The 19,017-nt window shown below is 32.4% G+C and overlaps 2 protein-coding genes across 7 annotated transcripts; one reads left to right on the forward strand and one right to left on the reverse strand.

Moving 5' to 3' along the window:
* Positions 1–446: 446 nt before the first annotated feature.
* Positions 447–776, reverse strand: LOC104882629 (36.4 kDa proline-rich protein). Its single transcript, XM_010666692.1, has one exon. It carries the CDS (start codon positions 774–776, stop codon positions 447–449), a length of 330 nt encoding a protein of 109 aa, XP_010664994.1.
* Positions 777–13,297: 12,521 nt separating this feature from the next.
* Positions 13,298–18,197, forward strand: LOC100256416 (glycine-rich RNA-binding protein RZ1A). 6 transcript variants are annotated; one of them, XM_010666675.3, is made up of 4 exons: positions 13,298–14,330; positions 16,335–16,478; positions 17,243–17,801; positions 17,921–18,197. In XM_010666675.3, exons 1-3 carry the CDS (start codon positions 14,130–14,132, stop codon positions 17,753–17,755), a joined length of 858 nt encoding a protein of 285 aa, XP_010664977.2. In that variant the 5' UTR covers positions 13,298–14,129; the 3' UTR covers positions 17,756–17,801; positions 17,921–18,197. The 6 variants fall into 6 exon arrangements, with proteins under 6 accessions (XP_010664977.2, XP_059591044.1, XP_010664978.2 ...); XM_059735061.1 differs by having other exon boundaries at positions 14,115–14,345; positions 16,326–16,478; XM_010666676.3 differs by having other exon boundaries at positions 14,115–14,345.
* The last annotated feature ends 820 nt before the right edge of the window (positions 18,198–19,017 follow it).

The following is a 19,017-nucleotide window of genomic DNA, read 5'->3' on the forward strand; positions in this document are numbered from 1 at the left end:
AGTGGGTGGCTTAAGCATAAGCATTTCACTTCGGTTGTGCCTTTTTGCGCCCTGTCACAAGCCTTTGAAGCGGCTGGGACACTTGCAGTATTTTTTTCAGGCTCTTCAAACCTTTGCGTCCATAGCATATATATTAGAACCAAGGGCAGAACCATCGGATGGCCCTTTGACCTTCAGGCTGGTAGTTCCGTTCCGGTCCAAAGACCAAATCCCTATTTGTTAACATTCGAGACAAACACTTACTAGAATTTTTTTCGTGGGAAGTAAAATTCTACATTAATGTCATATTATATGATCAGAAATTGACACATTAACGTAACGAAAATAAAATTTTTCATTCATAGATAAAAGATACAGCCACCATTCTTATTTACTACAATATCCCCTAGTGGCAGCAGCATATCAACTGCGGGCTGGCAGCATATCAACGGCGGGCCGGCAGCATTTCAAAGGCTGGGCGGCAGCATATCAACGGCGGGGTGCATAGGAGTGTGAGGAGGGGATACCATCTTTGGGGCTGGTTCAGCCATGGGATGGATGGGGGTGTGCGGAGGGGATACCTTCTTTGGGGCTGGTTCAGCCATGGGGTGGATCGGGGTGTACGGAGGTACGATCTTTGGGGCAGGTTCAGCCATAGGGTGGATCGGGGTGTGCGGAGGGGATACGATATTTGGGTCAAGTTCAGCCATGGGGTGGATGGGGGTGTAGGATTCAATGGTGGGAAGTGCAAAGAGTGGGGTGACGATGAGGAAGAGGATAAACAGGCTTAGAGTCATCGTGTAAGAGAGGCAGGAGATGGAGGGTGAGAAAGAAGACTCCTCTTCATGTCTTTATATCTGGTGAGGTGATCCCGAATATCTCTCAAGTGCGCATCAACATAAAAAATAAAGATAAGTTAAAAAAGCATGTCACCATCAAAACTATGGGAGTAAGTTAAAAATGGTGGAAATTCTATGGGACCAAATCTTTACAAACTGCCGGCAAGGTGATTTCCCAAGTGGGTTTCGCAGAATCCGCCACCTCAGTTGCTTAGGAAGGGTTTGATATATACTTAGAAACAGGACGTGATAAGACTCTATGAGTGAACATCTTTACAGACCAACTTGCAAGAATACCTCATCTTATGTTGGTGTTTGCAAAGTACTTCATATATTCCTGATCTTCCTGAGTTCTTCAAAATGACAATCATGTGAGATGTCGCGTAATGATAAACTCATTTCTTGACTGTACTGATATTTGTAAAATGAGACGTTTTCTGTGGTGCACATGATAAATGATATTGCATAAGTTTGGCCTTGGAGTTACATGTGGTCTGTACTTCATTTTAGTAGCCCAGAGGGCAAGAACAAAATACTAGGTTATGGTAAAGCTTGAAAATAATAATAAAGTATTTTAAAACCATGTCAAGATGAGGGTTCTGATGTTCCAAGGATAGCTTGATAGCTGGGACGTGTAACCGGTTCATAAAAGACTAGCATGTAAGGTCACTTTTTCAATTTCAAACGTATATTTATAAATTCAACCATACCTTGCAACCCTTTGATTCTTTCCTTCATTGGTTTGGCTTTAATTTTCTGTCAATTCCATTCTATGGAGACCCGAACATATCCCATCATACAGGACTAACTTATAACTCGTTGACCTAATTGTAGGCATTACAGCTCACCCATATCTCATGCATATTAAAGAATAAAAAATATGGAAAAGTAAGGTTGAGAATGGGACAAATTTCCAATATAGTAAAGGGTATTTTAGGAAGAATAAGTCAAATTATTTATTTACTAAATTATTGCTCTATTAAGTAGTTTCTTATTTATTTGGTCATTTAAAATAATGGCTTTTTTCTTCTTCTTCTTTTTTCTAAAAAACCAAGTTAAAAAAACGAAAAAGTTGAAAACATCACTTGCTATGTTGTTGAGGAAGATGAAGATGGTTAGCAACTTCATTGTAAGTGTAAGAGATAAGAGATGAAGAGGTGATCATAGAGGAAGAGGAAGATGAGAGTCTGTTCCGAAGACGAATAGCATGATAATAACTTACACCCAACTTCACCTGGCCACCTTTCTACGGTTTCTCCACATTAGGAAAGGTATAGTGCTCTTCAAGCCTTTGAAGTAGACAGAGAACAGAAGTGGGGAGTGGTGACTGGTTATGCTCCAATAATAACAAAAAAGTCATTACTTGCAGTTTTTGGTAGTTTTTTACAATGTTTTAAAAACGGGACCGGACTGGCCGGTTCAATCGGTTCAACCGTTGACCGGTCACATGTTCGGTCCGATTCACTCTATTGAACCGTTTAACTATTGAATCGATCACAAACTGTCTGAACCAACTGTCGGACCGATGACCCGGTGGAATCGGACGGTTCTAAACGAACCCAACGATTCAAATTAACCTCCTCATTTTGGAAGAATGAAAGAGTTCACTGGATAAAATGCCTTCAGATGGTAGGCCCTATCTTATTATGACAAGGCCCACACCCATCCAACCATTTTGTGGGCTGAGTCTTGAGCCCACAGTGTAAGTGATTCCTTTGTCTTCATTGAGGATAGCTTTTAACTTTTTTATTTGTTGTTATAGACAATGATAAACAATAAATGTTACCATAACCACATAGCACCTTTTATTAAAACCGAATTAATAATAATAATAATAATTTTATTACTAACCAAAATCATAATTTTGACTTTAGAGGAAACAAGAAACTTTCCCAAATTAGATCAAAATATCCAACTTAGGCACCAAATACCACAAGCTTTCCCAAACGAGATTAGAACATCCCACTGAAGCAAACAATATCAAGTGAAAATACTATCATTTTCCTAGTATTGCAAATGCAAGACTATTCACCACAGTAATGGCTAAAAGCAAACTCAACATCCTTACATAATCATATGCCATTAACTTTAATCAAGGAAAAGTATTTCTATTATTAAGGGTTGACTGAGTTAATTGAAGCGCAAACAATTAGGCTATGTTTGGTTTTGAAAAAATATTAAGGAAAGAAAAAAAAATGTTAAAGCTATGTTTGGTTCCCTAAAAATATAAAGGAAAATGCGAGGAAAAGAAAATTGAAAGGAAAAATGAAAGGAAAAAAAACGTGGAAAAATAATAATGGATTTAAAATAATAAATTATTTTTACATGCTAGTTCAAACTCATTTTACTTATTTTCACTTTCCAATATAAAGATTAAATTATTTGAAAATATATAAATTTTTAATTAATCTTAGTTATATATTATTTTCTTTAAGACAATCAAACATGAGAAAATTATTTTTCTTAACATTTTTTTTCTTTCCTTAATACTTTTTAGGAACTAAACATAACTTAAAAGAAAAATGATTTTCATATGTTTGGTTTTAACATAGAAAATAGAAAAGAAAATCAAATGCAATTAAAATTAGATAGAAATTTATTTAAAATTATTTAATCTTTACATAGAAGAGAAAAAATAAGTGAAATGATTTGAAATAGCGTATAAAATAATTTATTGATTTTAAATCTATTTTTTTTATTTTCCTTCATTTTTTTCTACTTTTCCTCTCTATTTTTTTTTTCTTACATTTTCTCCCATATTTTCTAGTAACCAAACATAGCCTTAAAATAATAATATGTTTGATTAGAATGCAAAGAATAGAAACACTATATGAAACGAAACATTCAGATAAAAAAAAAAAATAGTATTTGTTAAATTAAATCAGCTATTTATCTATTGTATTCATATATTAGGACTTTTGTATTATGTACTTCTAATAATTAAGAAATTAATATAGATATACCTATATATTTTTTTATATATATTTTCCTATTATTATATAATATTCTTTGTAAATGGTATTTTATTATTATGTATCTCTAATAATTAAGTAATTAATTTTTTTATACGAAATTTATAATTACAATTTCCCCTTACTAGATATACACCAAATATAGTTTCATTATATTTTCCTATTAAGTTATATATTCAATTAATTTTATTATATTTTCCTATTAAGATATAATATTCTTGGTAGGAAATGAATTTTTTAGGTAGAATTTATACTTATAATTTTTCATTATTATACATTTCAAATAATTGTCATATTTTCCTATTAGAACATAATATAATTTAGACTTTCTTATTACAAAGAATATATAGATGGCATATTCCATTTTTTTAATTATTATTTTGATATTTTTTTAATATTTAATGATAATAACTTTAAAAAAAATTTATAATTTATGCAACAAATAATATAAAAAAATAAAAACATGAAATTTAATATTAAATTTCACAAAGTGTAAATTCAATATGTACCTTCTCAATTAAAATAATGAGAATACTTTAAAGGCTTTTACTTCAATGTAATTTGGATGAAGCCTATTTATACTGATTTCATTCCCCATTTTTTAACTTTCTATATAATTGTTCTAAAGGGTATTTGATTTATTGACTAGAAAATATCAAAATTACCCTTTTGTCTTTTTTTTTTTTTTTAAAAAAAAAGTCTCTATTATAATTATTATTTATCAACAACAAATGAGTTTGGATTATTATTATTATCTTCACTGAGTTTGGGATAGGTCATGTCGGTTTGAGGATTTTGATGTCCATCCATGCCCCATCTAGCCTTGTTAATTTTTTTTTCCTATTTTTCAAATTTTTAATTGTAGTATTATATTACAAAAAAGGTTATATTTATAAATAAATAATTTTTTATATTTTTATAATTTATTTTTAAGAGAAGTTTTTTTAAAATTTTATGTGTGTTAAATAAATAAATATAAATTTATTCAAAAATTGCTAAAAATATATATATAAAAAATGAAGTTGTAATATTTTATAAATATTGAGATAAATATATAAAATAAATAAGTGAAAAGATAAAATAGTGGTGAGTCTCATCAATCAAAGCACTCATCATAAAGGAAAAAAGAAATCATACGAAACTATAAAAAAATTTAAAAATTAGAAATAAGAATGGTGGATGGATTAGGACTGCTTTGAATTTTCACAATAGATTCAATCTCCTATTTTCAATATCGATATGAAAAACTTTGAATTTTCAATTTTTTTTTTTTGTAAAAATAAAAATTTACAACCAAACAGGCTTTTCCCATTTTCAATATTTAAAAACAATTTTCATTTTTCTTAATCAAACATTTATATTTTCAAAAAAAAAAAGAATATATATATATAAACTGCTTTTAGATGCCTCAAACATAAAATTCAATCATATTATTACTAATATTTCTTCTTGAACCAACATTTTCTTATAATGGAGGATTACTCAAAGAAGAAAATAAGAAAAATAAATAAAAAGACAAACAACTAAACTTTGTATTCATACAGTGTGGATAATTTTGTCTTTAGGGACTTTCAGAATAATCTTAGAAATTACTAGCTATGTTGTTGGAAATGAGTATTTGTATAACTTTTCTTCAAATTTTGAGGAAAATTCTAACATCCTAGAAGGGTTCATAGTCGATCTTAAAATTTGTATATTAATATTAATGAGAGCATAAAAAAATGGTGGTTGCCTAAAATATATAGGCATAAGGTAAGATTATAAATAAAGGGGCATAGGGAATTTGATTCTTTTGACGTTTTCCAATTTCCTATTGACAAATCATCAATGGCCCATGTGGAATCAAGTCCCCTAGTCAACCCTTTGTTGCAAGACTTCCAATTCCCTCCATATGATGCAATCAAGGCTCATCCCATCGTCCCTGGGGTTCGTGAGCTATTGAACCAACTCGTATGTTGCTTTTCAACTTGACATTATCTTGATTTTTGTACTTTCTTTAGTATTGTCTAGGAAAGAATCAAATAGTTGAAGATTATTCAAATAATAATAAAAATAACTTCTTTTTTTCATATTAGTTTTTTCTCTACTTTTCATAATCGACTTTAAAATTTATAATTTTTTTTAATAGTTTTTGGTTTGATGGAAAGTGCTACGATTTGTAATCTCTCTTCACTCATGGGTGTTAGAAATATGAAATCATATACAATTTTAAAAGGCTCTTTTAGGCCTAATGCTCAACTACTCTCTAGTTATAGCATTTGACTTATCAATATGCGCACTTTGAAGAGGTACATCTTGTCATTTTACTTTTCATTTTTAAACATTTTTATTCTTGAACTTTGTAATTCTATATTGAAATTTATATAATTTTTTTTTTGTCAAATGTTTCATTTAAATGTTTGAAATCTGAAATTTTTTTATTGATTGGATAAGATTTTTTCATATTTTATAAAATTAATATGCATCATAGGTCATGTTTTACTTTACTTAGTGCAGGCCTTTAGTTACACCTCGTGTCTTAAGTTGCACCTTGCGTCTAAGTTATAGGTGAGTTTTGCACTTTAAGTACATCTTGTGCCTTTTAGAACTATGAAATTATATAATTAACTTTAGTTAAGATAGCTATTTAGGTTAGAATTGTTGAATTTATTCTATTCATTTTTCAAAGAAGACAAAGAACTTTTTTGACTATTTGGTTACAAGAGGGTGATTTGGTATAATTGGAGAGAAAATTGGAACCATCATGGCCCAAGTTGGTACATCCTTCGAAGAAGATCATTGATCGATTGCATATGATTTGGGGAATTGTTTGTCATCTTAATTCTGTCAAGGATTCTCCAGAACTCCGTGTTGCCTTCAAAGAAGTCAAGATAAAATTTTATCATCAATATATATTTTTTTAAATGTTTCTAGTACTATACTTGAAGTACCTTTTATTATTTTTACTTTTTTTTTTCTAGCAATGGTACATGCCCATTTTGTAGCAAAAACCCTAGAAAAATGAAATTAAATGCTAATAAAGTCTTTTGAGTTATAAAGTTGAACCAATTGGAAATAGGCATGATATGGGATCACATTACATGAAATTTCCATACTTCACATCCATACTTAATCTATGTCATTGATTGTATTAATGTGGTGATCGTTGATGGATTTAGTTACTAAACATGTAACGAAGATTGCTTTGATTCTATATTGGTATAATTAATGGGCCAAATTGTTTTGAGATACTTACAATTAAGATAGCAAATATTGAGCTCATTTTGTAATGTTTAATTGTTTAATGACATATGTGGCCCAAGTGGGAGATTGTTGGATATTTTGGTAATTATGGGCCTATATATTAACACATTGTACATTAAACTATCTTATAGTTGGGCCTAATTAAATGTGATCAATTAAGTAAATGATGGGCCTTTAAAGCATCTCTATATATATGGACTATATGGGCTTTGCAATGTGTAGAAACCAATTCTATTTTATTTATTAATGATGGGCCAATAAATAAAATAAAAATGATAAGGGGTATAAATAAGGTTATGGTCCCTGTCTAAATAAGAGGAGATAGAAAAATTGTTTATTATTCACATCTCATCAATGAGTGATTTTAAGGCTGCAATACTCGTTTCAAACGTGGAAGATAAGACCCAAATACATAATCTTAATGGATTCAGGTATGTCTTCCAATATTATTATCCTACAAATTTAACATGAGATTCTAACGTATTTATTGTCTAGATGATTAGTTGTTATAATCATTTTGTATGATTTGTGATTCCCCAATAATAACTTAGAGGGGCTTTGGTGATTTCTAGGCTTTTGATTAGGTTTATTCCTTTTCCCATTATTCAAGATGTTATTTTTAAGGGAATTAAAGTCATTCATTAGCCTACTTATTTGAGATTCAAATCTCTCTAGGAACTTAGTGTAGCACTTATATTGAGTATGTCTTATTCTCTTGTAGTGTGTGCATAGCGATGGAGTGCTAGGAGAAGCTACTTTGTTAGGAGTTTCTTTTTTTTTCCCTTTACAAAAGTTGTTTTTCCCACAAGAAGAAGTTTCATCTTTGTTGTACCCCAAACCTCTTTTGTCACCATGGGTTTTGCATTTATCAAGTATTTCATTAAGCACTTTTTCCAAGGTGAAAGATCTCATTCATGGATAAGGACTTATTACTTTTCATCTCTTAAGTGAAACCATTATATTTCTCAAGAAGAGAATAATTTTAGACTCAAGAAATCTAATTTTTTTTCAAGAAAATTAGTCATCTCTTCTTTTAGCACATCAATCTTGGTTTTATGAACTTCAAGAATATCATGGTCTCTTAAATAATTCTTAATTATTTTTTCATGCTCAACAACAAGACTATTTAGAAAAACAATTTTTTTTTTTTAATCATCAGTGATTTCATCATCAACATCACTATCATGCATAGATTTCATAGATGCAATAGAAGCTAAAAAGTCATCATGGTCATACCTTGCATCTTTGGAAGTTATGAAACCACTTTCTTCAAAATTAGTGTCACACCATGTAGCCTGCATAGACTTTTTGATATATTTGGGGTTAGGACAATCAGTAGCAAACTCTCCTTTACCACCATAGTTAAAGCATTTAATTTTCTTACCTTTGGAGGAACCTTTATCATTTTATTTAGAGGATTTATCTTTAGGTCTTTTTCTTTTTCTAGATTCTTGATTTTCGTAAAATTTTCTATTAAATTTCATGACATTTTTTATTTTTTTTAGCTATATGAGCCAATTCATCCCTAGTTATATCGTATCACATTTCAGTATCTTTTTCCTCTCTCAAAAGTTTAAAGTCAAAATCTTTAAGCTTTTGAGAATTAGGTAGGGTCATCTCATATGTTTGTATGGAGCTAACAAGTTCATCAAATTAATTCTCATTGAATCAATGTTCTTACTCTCCTCTATGGCAGTAACTTTAGGTTTAAATCTCTCTAAGAGAGATCTCAAAATTTTTCTTACTACCTTTGAATCTAGAATAGGTTCTCCAAGGTTAAAATATGAATCAACAATATCACTTTATTCAGAATAAAAGGAAGAAAGTTCTAATGAGAGTCCTCATCTATATTCCATTGAATTCCATACCTATTGACCTTGCATTTTAAGAAAAAATTTCATTTGGTCTTTCCAATAAGGATAATTATTCCCATTGAAGTTAGGTGGACTATTTAGAGGAACCCCAATTTTTTATTGTTCCATACTAAACTTACAAGATCAATAAAAATTCAATTTTTTTTCTTATAAGATCAATAAAAAAAATTGATTTTTATCCTACAAGAGTAATAAAAATTTGTTTTTTTATCATATTTTGACACCAATTGATCTAGTAAGGTAACACCTAAAGGGGAAGGAAGGAGGGTGAACTAGTGTAATTAAAAATTCTAAATAAATATTTATATATTATACCTAATTTTTTCCTTACGAGTAGTTAGGGATAATCAATTCTTTCAACAATAGGCAATGTAAGTAAGATAATAAAGATATGCAATGAGGCACGATTTTTACATGGAAAACTCTCACACTAACTATGGAGATAAAAAACCACGAGATCTAAAACCATTAATATAAATCTACAATATGATATCAAGTTACACAGATTTATCTGATCGTTTTACCTTAAAGATTTATTCTCCAATACCTACAACTTGATCCACGCTCACGATGTAGCAACCTCTGATTGATCTAGTGAATATGTTTCAACCTTACTAAAAGGATGAAAGTCTTCAACCCAAGATCCAATGTTTGAATCTTTGTGGCTCATTAGGCTTTTCCTCAATGAAGCCCTCTCTAAAAAATTAAGATATCTTACCCTAGAAGAGTTATAATAAGGTATTTATAAGCAAACATATCAAAGAAGTTTAGTATCATAAGATTTTTGTTAGCCCAAGGGTTCTCCTAATCAGGTTTTGATGATAACAAATCATGATTAAGTTACTAATTGGTTTGAATTATAAAGAATTTTACATGTTAATTTGGAATTTCATCAAAGAACCAAATGGATACAAGATCAAGACCTTTGGAAGACTTTTAATCATAGGAAACATATGTAAGATGAATGCATGGATGCACTTAGGTTTTACATATCATTTCATGCATATTTCAAAAACTCGGTTTATTCTTTAAAGTTATAGTTTTATCAAAACCTGAGTTTTATCAAATGAACCTTAGGAAAATTACTTCAAAATTGGCATATAACTTTACCTAAAGACCTTGCCTAAGTGTTAGAAGAGAAAAGAACAAAAAAAAAAAAAAGGTTTTCGGGCAAAAAATGGTGAACACTGGCCAACCGGCTAAGGGTACCGGTCGACCGGTTCCCTCTTCTCGGTCGAGGTCCGGTCGAGGAGTGCAAAAAGCACTCTTTCTCTCTCTCTCTCTCTCTCTCTTCCAATAGTCTTTCTTTCTCGATTGAGGTATTTGCCTTCCTGGTTGACGTCCGATCGAGATCCGATCGAAGATAACAATCAGCTGTCAAACATTAAATGTTTTAACGACTAGTGAACCGGTCAACCCTCAGCTCAATCGGTTGAGGCTACTTTTTGGTTTTCTTAGCTCCCAAGGTTAGAAACCTATAAATAGATTTTAAAGTATTGTGAGGAAGTTATGTACATTTGAAGCCACATTAGATTTTAAAAGATCAATGGGTTAAATGAGGAATTGAGCAAGTCAAGACTCATGGAGTTTGAGGAAATTCATTATGAGGATGTAATGAGTTTGTGAGATGAGGATTTATCATTATAAAGTAAGAAAGAAGACACACAAATATGGACAATGAGGCATAAAGCAAGATTCATCAAGTTTGAATGGAAATTTGGAACTCAAAATCTGGTCACAACATATACTTTGAATTTGAAGTGATATTTGGAGTACTTTTTGAAGTCCATTTTGGTCAAGATATATATCGGTTTGAAGATTTGGAAGTCAAGAATCCAACACTTTAAATAGTACATGAATTGGAGCTAAAATGAGGAAGTTATGTGCATTTGAAGCAAACTGGTCAGAGAAGAAAGCTGAGTTCGAAATTGACAACTTGAATTTAAAATGGTTTTTGGCCATTTAAAACTCAAAGGAATGCAAGGAAACTTTTGATAGAGGCTAAGTTCGAATCCTACTACCTATTTCAAGCAAGAGGCACACATTTCAAACTTAAAAACATGGAGTTTTTGCATGGGCAATGGGTGAGTTCGAAATTCCCTTTGAATTTCTAACTCATTATTATAATTTTGAATTGAGCTTTTCCCTTCCACTTATGAGTTTGAAATTGATTTGGAACTCACCCAAATTTCGAACTCAGCCACTGATGATTAATTTTAAGCCCCAAGACACGTCGAAACAAGTTCCAAATGTCTCCATCAAATTCAAAACATTTTGTACTTATTTAGAACTCGTAATTTTTGAAGTTTTTCATTGTTTATGACTTTTCCTTATAATAAGTGACCAATGAGAGTGTGACACATGTTAGGTCATTGATAATACTATATAAACTCTCTTCTAGGTTTTAGGCATCTTGTATTTTTTTTTCCAAAGAGTTTGACATTAGAGGCAGAAGAAGACAAGAACTTTGGTTTGTTTATTTTATTCTTTATTAAGTATATTTTTTTTAGTTTATTTTTATTCAAATCATGAAATTTTATTATTTTATGGATTGTGATTGTGACATCACCCCCATGAGAGGCTAAAAGCCAACTTAGGGCCTAAAACATGAAAACCTAAAGGCTAGAAACTCATAGTAACAATGAATAAAACATTATAACAATGAGATTAATTATTAGTTCAGTTACAATTTATCAGTTTTGTTTTTACCCTATCCTTGTGAGTTAGTTTAGGGAATGATACGATAGGTTATTACCTGATACTAGTGATTCTTGGTAACTCTTGATTATTAGTTATCATTATCTTATATATTGTTATCTACCCCATAACAAAGTTATAGGGAGTAGGAAGAGTTAAAAAGTCAAATCTTAAATTGGTAATTCATCTTATTTATTTGATGGTTTTAAGTGTCTGTTTTAAAAAGGAAAATTAGGTTTCAGATGTAATCTTGAGTTTTAGAGCTCGGGTTGATCGCTAAAGGCTAAGGATCCTAAAACCCTAAGATCATATTGCTTAAAAAAAAACCCTTGTTCTCTTTAATTTTATACCTTAATTTAGATTGTGGAAAGCCTTAGATTGAATCAATCAAATTTAAAATCAATATTCATTTTGTTACTAATTTAGTTTTTTTCACTTCGTTCCATTTCATAAAAGTTAATTCCCAAATTGCTTTTCACTTTAGGATCTAAATAAAAGTGATTCATTTATCCTAGTATTGACAAATTTCATAAGTCAATCCTCGATGATGATACCCAGAATACTACAATCATAGTATTTTCTTCTCTAATTTTTCTCTGGTAGAGGTACTATGTATTAGGCTTAAGTATTTTGGTACAACAAAGAAGATCAATTAGTGCTCAAGCACACTTAACTATCGCTTGAGTGCCTTGGGTGCTTAAGCAGTGCTAAACGCTTGAGTAGTCCCTACGCTTGGGCATTATTGTTTGCTCGAGTGTCCCCTATTTCTTTTAACACTTATAAAATATTAATCTTCATTTATTAAAAAGGTATTGTTCTTATTTATAACTCTTAAACAACCTACCTTGCCATAAGTCAAACCTTCTTAGACATACCTATGGCTTTCTAGTTGGACAAACAACCACCTTTAATCTTCAATGGAGAGTAAATCACTATCTAAAAAGACTTTTATAACCAAACATTAATAGGAACAAAATTAACAACATACAAACAAGACCCAATGTCCTAACAAAATATTTAGGGAAATCGATATTAAACTTATATAATGCTTATTAACCATATCATTTCAAACAAATGTTTATTGATCCAAACTTAACCTAATTCGAACATGGTTTAGAAAAATAAATCTAGGTTAGGATTGAATTGAATAGCTTGGATTAAACCTTGCCATTCTATTGGACTTGAATAAATAAGGTTCATATTGATTGAGCTTGGTTTAACTTTTAATTCAACTTATTGGTTAGATATATTTCTAAGTAATATTTGTGCCAAAATGAAAAATTGGAAAAATAACTTCCATTTATTTAATAAAGTTATAAATATAACCTCAATTTAACAGTTTTACCAGCATAATTTTTATGAAAATGATATTTAACATTTAGGATTTAATACACTTTACCCCCTTAACCTATCATGGGTTTTGCACATTACCCGCTCAAGTTTAAAATTGAATACATTACATTCCAAGCTTTTTAAATATCAACGCTCTACCTTTTTTATTGGACGAAGTTAGTTTCAATGAACAGAAATGTCACATGTGCACGTGATTGACTAATTAAGGGTAGATTTGTAAATTCAATCACCCAAAAAGCCCTAAATAAAGCTCTCTCTCCTTTGTTTGTCTTTGTTCTTCCTCTAAAACCCTAACCATCCAAGCCTCAAATACCTAACACAGACATCAAAGGGTTGAGAGTTCTATTGAAATGGATTTTAATGGTAATTTTTTTATCTTGCAATATTTTGCTTCAATTTTTTCTTTTATGGCTAAGAAAATATCAACAAAGAGAATAAATTTTGAGTATTTAGGTGTTTAGGGTTAGGGTTTCGTTTTGATAATGGATAAAATTTGGGAAAAATAAATTTAAGGTGTTTAGGGTTACAACTTCTTTTCATGGTTGAGAAATTTCATGAAAGAGAATAAATTTCAGTATTTAGGGTTTCATTTTTATAACTAAGAATTTTCCTTTTCAAAGGTGTTTATCTCTCAGTTTGTTGTGACATTTTTTTAATTTCTTTTTTCCTTTTCATCAACCTTGCATCTATAAACTTTACATTAGGTATTTGGGGCTTTTAGGGCTTGGAGGGTTAGGGCTTCAAACGAAGAACGAAGACGAATGAGGGAGGGAAAGTTCTATTTGAGGCTTTTTAGTTGAGTGAATTTATAAATCTACTCTTAATTAGTCAGTCACGTACACAAGACATGATATTTTCGTCCATTAAAACTAATTAGGCCGAAAAAAAAAAAAAAGACAAAGTGCAGGTATTTAAGAAGTTTAAAGTGCAATGTGTTCAATTTTAAATCCAAGAAAGTAATGTGCAAATATGTTATAGGTTGAAGGGTAAAAGGGCAAGTGTTTATACCCTAACATTTATAAAATGTTAAGGGGGTAAATGGTAAAGTGTACCAAACCCTAACATTTATAATATGTTGAGGGGGTTAATGGTAAAGTGTATTAAACCCTAATATTTCAAAAATATTGGGGGGGTAAATGGTAAAGTGTATTGAAACCTAACATTTATTAAATATGGTGGTTATTGTTCCGAATATGTTATTATTTTATCCTAGAAGCCTGTTGTGTTATAAAGGAGTAAGAAAGTCATTTTTCCAATTTCATGCTTATCTTGGCCTTTTAAACCGAATATCCCTTTTGTTTTTCGACCCGCAAAGCACTGAAGTTGCAACGCACCAAAGACTCTTCATCTCTTACATCTCCGTCGGCCCTAAGGTTGGTTGGATCTCGGTATAGATTCTTTAATTTCTCTCATAAATTGTAGTTTCTTGTTTGTCAGATCTGTAATCTCCTTTTCCATCCAATTTTCGTTTCATATTTGCTTCTAACGGTTGCTATTTTCACGCCTTGGATTTGATTTCATCATCGTGTTCTTCTAGGTTTTTTTTATCTACAGCAACACTGACTAATTAATTATGTACAGATACACATGGCGGTCATCGATCCTCTTTCGATTGTTTGATTCTAGGGTTTACTGTGCCTCAAAGTTGTCATTCAAAAAGTGGGTGCTTGAGCATAAAAACCTAAAATCAAAATCGAGAGGCAGGCTATGGCTTGTTTTGGGTAAATTGAACGGTTTAAAGAGTCAGGGACCATTAAAGCACCGTGATTTTCAAATCTGATTTGCAGATTGGAAATTAGGGTTTCGCAATGAGCTGTTCTCGGTCTGCGTTTAGACTGGTCTTCAAGAAAAAGAAAACCCATATAAACAAAGTGAGGAAACATGCATTGAAAAGGAAAGTAAACTTGGGTTTCTTTTTCTTGATTGGAATTATTATACCAATATAGGGATATTTGAGTGATTCACGCGTTGGGAATCTGTTATTGTTTAGAATGTTAATTAGTGGTAGTTTAGTTATTTGATTTGTTCTTGTTTGGGTCCTGTTAAGTTTGTCCAAAGCTTAGTATTTTATTAATTCCTTTTTTTGGAAGAAATTTGTATTTTCATTACGATTTTGTCTGCTATCTTCATCAGTTTTGGGAGAGAAATAGGAAGGAAAAGAAAATATGATGAAGAAAATTAGACATTTTGAAATTCCCCATTGCTTAAGAAATGAGAGAAGCTGGGTACGAAGTGGAAGAAAAGTTTATTGGCTCAAACTTGTATTTATTTTTATTTGTACTTTAGTTTTCCCCCCTTTATGCCACAGTTTCAGAAAACTTACCAGAGCCTAGAAATCTTTTATTGGTTTCTAAACTGACCCACCAAAGTTAGAAAGTTCTCTAATTCGGAGAATCTTAGTCCTATTTAGTTTTTATATTTGCTAGCCTTGTTTTTAGAAGGTTTTCACCTAATTAGAAAACTCTAAAGAGTCTTTGGCTCCATGCTGTAAAACAAGATCAGTTTACTGCTAATAAGCATTTGAGTGTTTTAGTATATCCAGAGGCTTGATTGCCTGGTTTTTTTCATTTTTCTTTTATTTCTTTTCCTTCTCCGGCAATTTTCTCTACATCTATGTGATACTTTTTTTTTTAAGCCCATGTTTCCTATCCTTTCTTATCTACATTAACCTCTACATTTACAACTTGTACTACTTTGACAAGCTTGACTTCAATCTTAACAGCTGTCTTCCATCTTTAAAAATCCAGTCATATTCCTTCTTTGTCCTTGATCCACCAATAGAGAGATTGTATGCAACATTGTTCTAAGTCTGAGTGTGATCCTGTGTCAACAAATTAGTATGATAAGATGTCTATGGACTAACTAATTTTGTTTTAACACTTTTAATGGTGGAAATTTTCTTAAAATTGAACTGGTAGCTTTCTCGAAATAGATGTTCCAAAGCATTTTGAGCCAGTTGATTATGGATGTTAGAGAACCCATTGGCAGTGAGAAAAGGTGAAAAGTAATTTTATGTATGACACCTGGGTTAAGCAAGGGAAAATGGTTAGAAAATGGTATTATAAAACAGGCATGAGTGGTACTTCATCTTCTTTTTGTCAAATTTACAGGCAGCATACTAATGAGGGGTGGTTTGGGTGTGGTTTCCATCTGTCTTTGCTTTTTTGATGCAAGTGCCAATGAAGTTCCTTCTGTTATGATATTACATTTATCCTCTATATTACAATATTTTGTTATTGAACAGTTGCTCTCTCTCTCTCTCTCGCTCTCTCTCTCTTGCGCGTAGATGAGCATCTCATTGATTAAAGATACATTGTGATCTGTGGTTTTGCTCTTGGTTTGCATGTTCTATCGCTGATTTTGGGAAGGGCCCTCAGCTCTATCGTTATCTGTTCTTACCAGTTAAACAAATGTCGGAACATGAAGAGTACCGTTGTTTTATTGGCGGCCTTTCATGGTCAACATCTGATAGAAGTTTGAAAGAAGCATTTGAAAAATTTGGCCATCTCGTTGAGGCGAAGGTAATAATTGTCATAATATGTGTTTAAGGTTTTTATATCCTACCTGCATAAATCAGTGCTTCATCTTTGGTAGACTGAATGTCATCTTCCCTTCTCATTTCTTCTCATATAGGTTTCCATGCACCATTCTTTTCCACAAGGGTGGTACCAAATGTTCAAAAACTTCATTTCATGTAGTGAAATTTGAGTTGTTTCATGATCGGAGGGATTTTTGTTTTTTCGTTTTTTTTATTATTATTATTTCCTTGAGCTTTATCTTATCTAACACTTTCCTTTGGAATATTTTAACTATTTGGAAAAAATTTAATGAAATCTGATCGTCTGTTATTTTCTTTTATTACTGACAATGAAGAGATGAATTCCAGTTTCTGAATTCTAGAATTTGATGTCCTATGTGGAGTGGATGAGTGAGTGCAGAGTGTCTTCATTCAAACATGGGAACTCATGGTCTAATTGTGCCATGGTATGCCAACCAAGTTAGTTGGAGGCTTGCACTCCCAGGCTGGATAATATGAGTGATTTCTGCCATGAATAATATGAAGAATAATTGTAGTATACCAAAATGTTGAAGATCCTTAGTATTCCCTCTAGTGTCAGAAATCAGCAATGTCCTCTAATTTTGGTCTTGAATGAACATGTAAGTGGGAAGTTGAACTGTAGTGAATAAATGTTTTGGTTTAATACTACTAGTGTCAAATTTGATGAATGGATATGTCATTCTTTGGTGAAGCTTCTGACAGCTTGGATGTTTACTCAAAATACAGGTTGTTGTGGACAAGTTTTCTGGTCGCTCTCGTGGATTTGGCTTTGTTTCTTTTGATGACAAGCAAGCAATGGAAGATGCCATTAAGGAAATGCATGGCATGGATCTAGATGGACGATCTATCACTGTGGATAAAGCCCAGCCAAACCAAGGCTCTGGAAGAGATCGGGATGGGGATAGGGACCGGGACCGTGGTCGTGATCGTTACAATGATCGGGATCGTAACCGTGATTATGGAGGTGGACGGGGATCTAACGGTGGGGAGTGTTTTAAATGTGGAAAACCTGGACATTTTGCTAGGGAGTGTCCATCAAGTGAAGGTGCTAGAGGTGGTAGATATGGTGGAAGGGATGATAAATATGGTGGTGGGGGTGGCGGTGGCAGTGGCGGCCGTTATGGTCCTGATCGTAATGGGGATCGCTATGGTGGACGCAGCAAGGATGCTGGTAGTCGTGGAGGGTCTGGGAATGATAGATACAGCCGTGACCGTTCTGGTCCATATGAGCGCCGTTGATCAGGGCTCTTCCAATACCCTGATGAACTGATTTCTTGAATGGGGGGTAGGCAACCACTACTTTCTGTGTCAATTCTCCATCATCATTCTAGTGTGCCAGCAGGGTAATTTTCTTGAATAATTCACTGACATTGGTAATTTTCCCTTTTTTAATCTATATTTCAGCTTCAGCTCTGCAAATGAAGCACTAGCTAGCATGGATAAAGTATTAGCAGCAGATGGAGTTTACAGGATCTCTCTTCTGTCTTGTCTTTGTGGACCTATATACTGAATCACTTCTTTGCCACTTTCAGATTTGGGATGCGTATTTGTCATTTGACTATTTTTAGTTGTTTCAGATTCTCACATTTCAAATTGGGTCTTTGTTACTATTTGAATGCCATTATTGCTGCTGGACACTGGATGATTTGCATGCATGTTGAGTGGACTTCTGGATTCTCAATTTGGTGTTGATGTGGGTGTCTGGGAAAGTTGAGTTGGTATCCTGTCGTTTTTACTGCTGAAATTGTGAGAGGTGTTCGCAATGGGGAGTTTGGTTCTCATGTTTCCTCTTGCCTTTCCTGTTCTTCTCCAATACTCAGTTTTAAACCGAATATTGACAGAATTGAACAGGGTAACTTTCTAACTTTAAAGTTATTTTATTGTCCCAATTCTTATCTTTTTAGTTCATGTGGTATTAATTGTTTTAACCTTTTGGCAGGCTACTTGGTCTTTTATGGTCTTTGCGATGCATGAATTGGTGTTTCATTGTTGCTAATCATTCACTACCCGACATGGTTTTAACATATTAAAATTGTGAAAGCTTTTTGGGCTGCATCAACAAGCCATCTGCAATTTTTACTCAACATAAGTCATTTTCTCCAGCATGGGGTATTGATGGAAGCAGTCCATACTTCATAAACTGCATTTTCCTTGCAAGTTCATGACTGATTTAGCAACTGTGGGCAGTCCCTTTTATGGTTCTTTGTTCCTGCATCACTCTCTGTGGAGAAGGTTGTTGCTCGTCATGGACTTATTCCAATACCTATTTGTGGTGCCATGCCCTGTTCTTTGTTACAGAGGATCAGAATGTCAACTTGGTTTTACCGTGCTCAGGTCAAATATCCCCGTTGTCCATTCTGATTTAGCTTTGGGGACTGAATCACGTTCTAAAACGATTTCCTTGACAATAAATGCCCATTTTGAGTCCTCGTGAAATGGAATTCTCTCCCAGTAGAAGGTTTCTTGGGTCCATTCTGCAATTTCGTGAGATTGGTCAAAAG

This window comes from Vitis vinifera, chromosome 18, assembly GCF_030704535.1.
Source record: "Vitis vinifera cultivar Pinot Noir 40024 chromosome 18, ASM3070453v1".
NCBI classification, from domain to species: Eukaryota; Viridiplantae; Streptophyta; class Magnoliopsida; order Vitales; family Vitaceae; genus Vitis; species Vitis vinifera.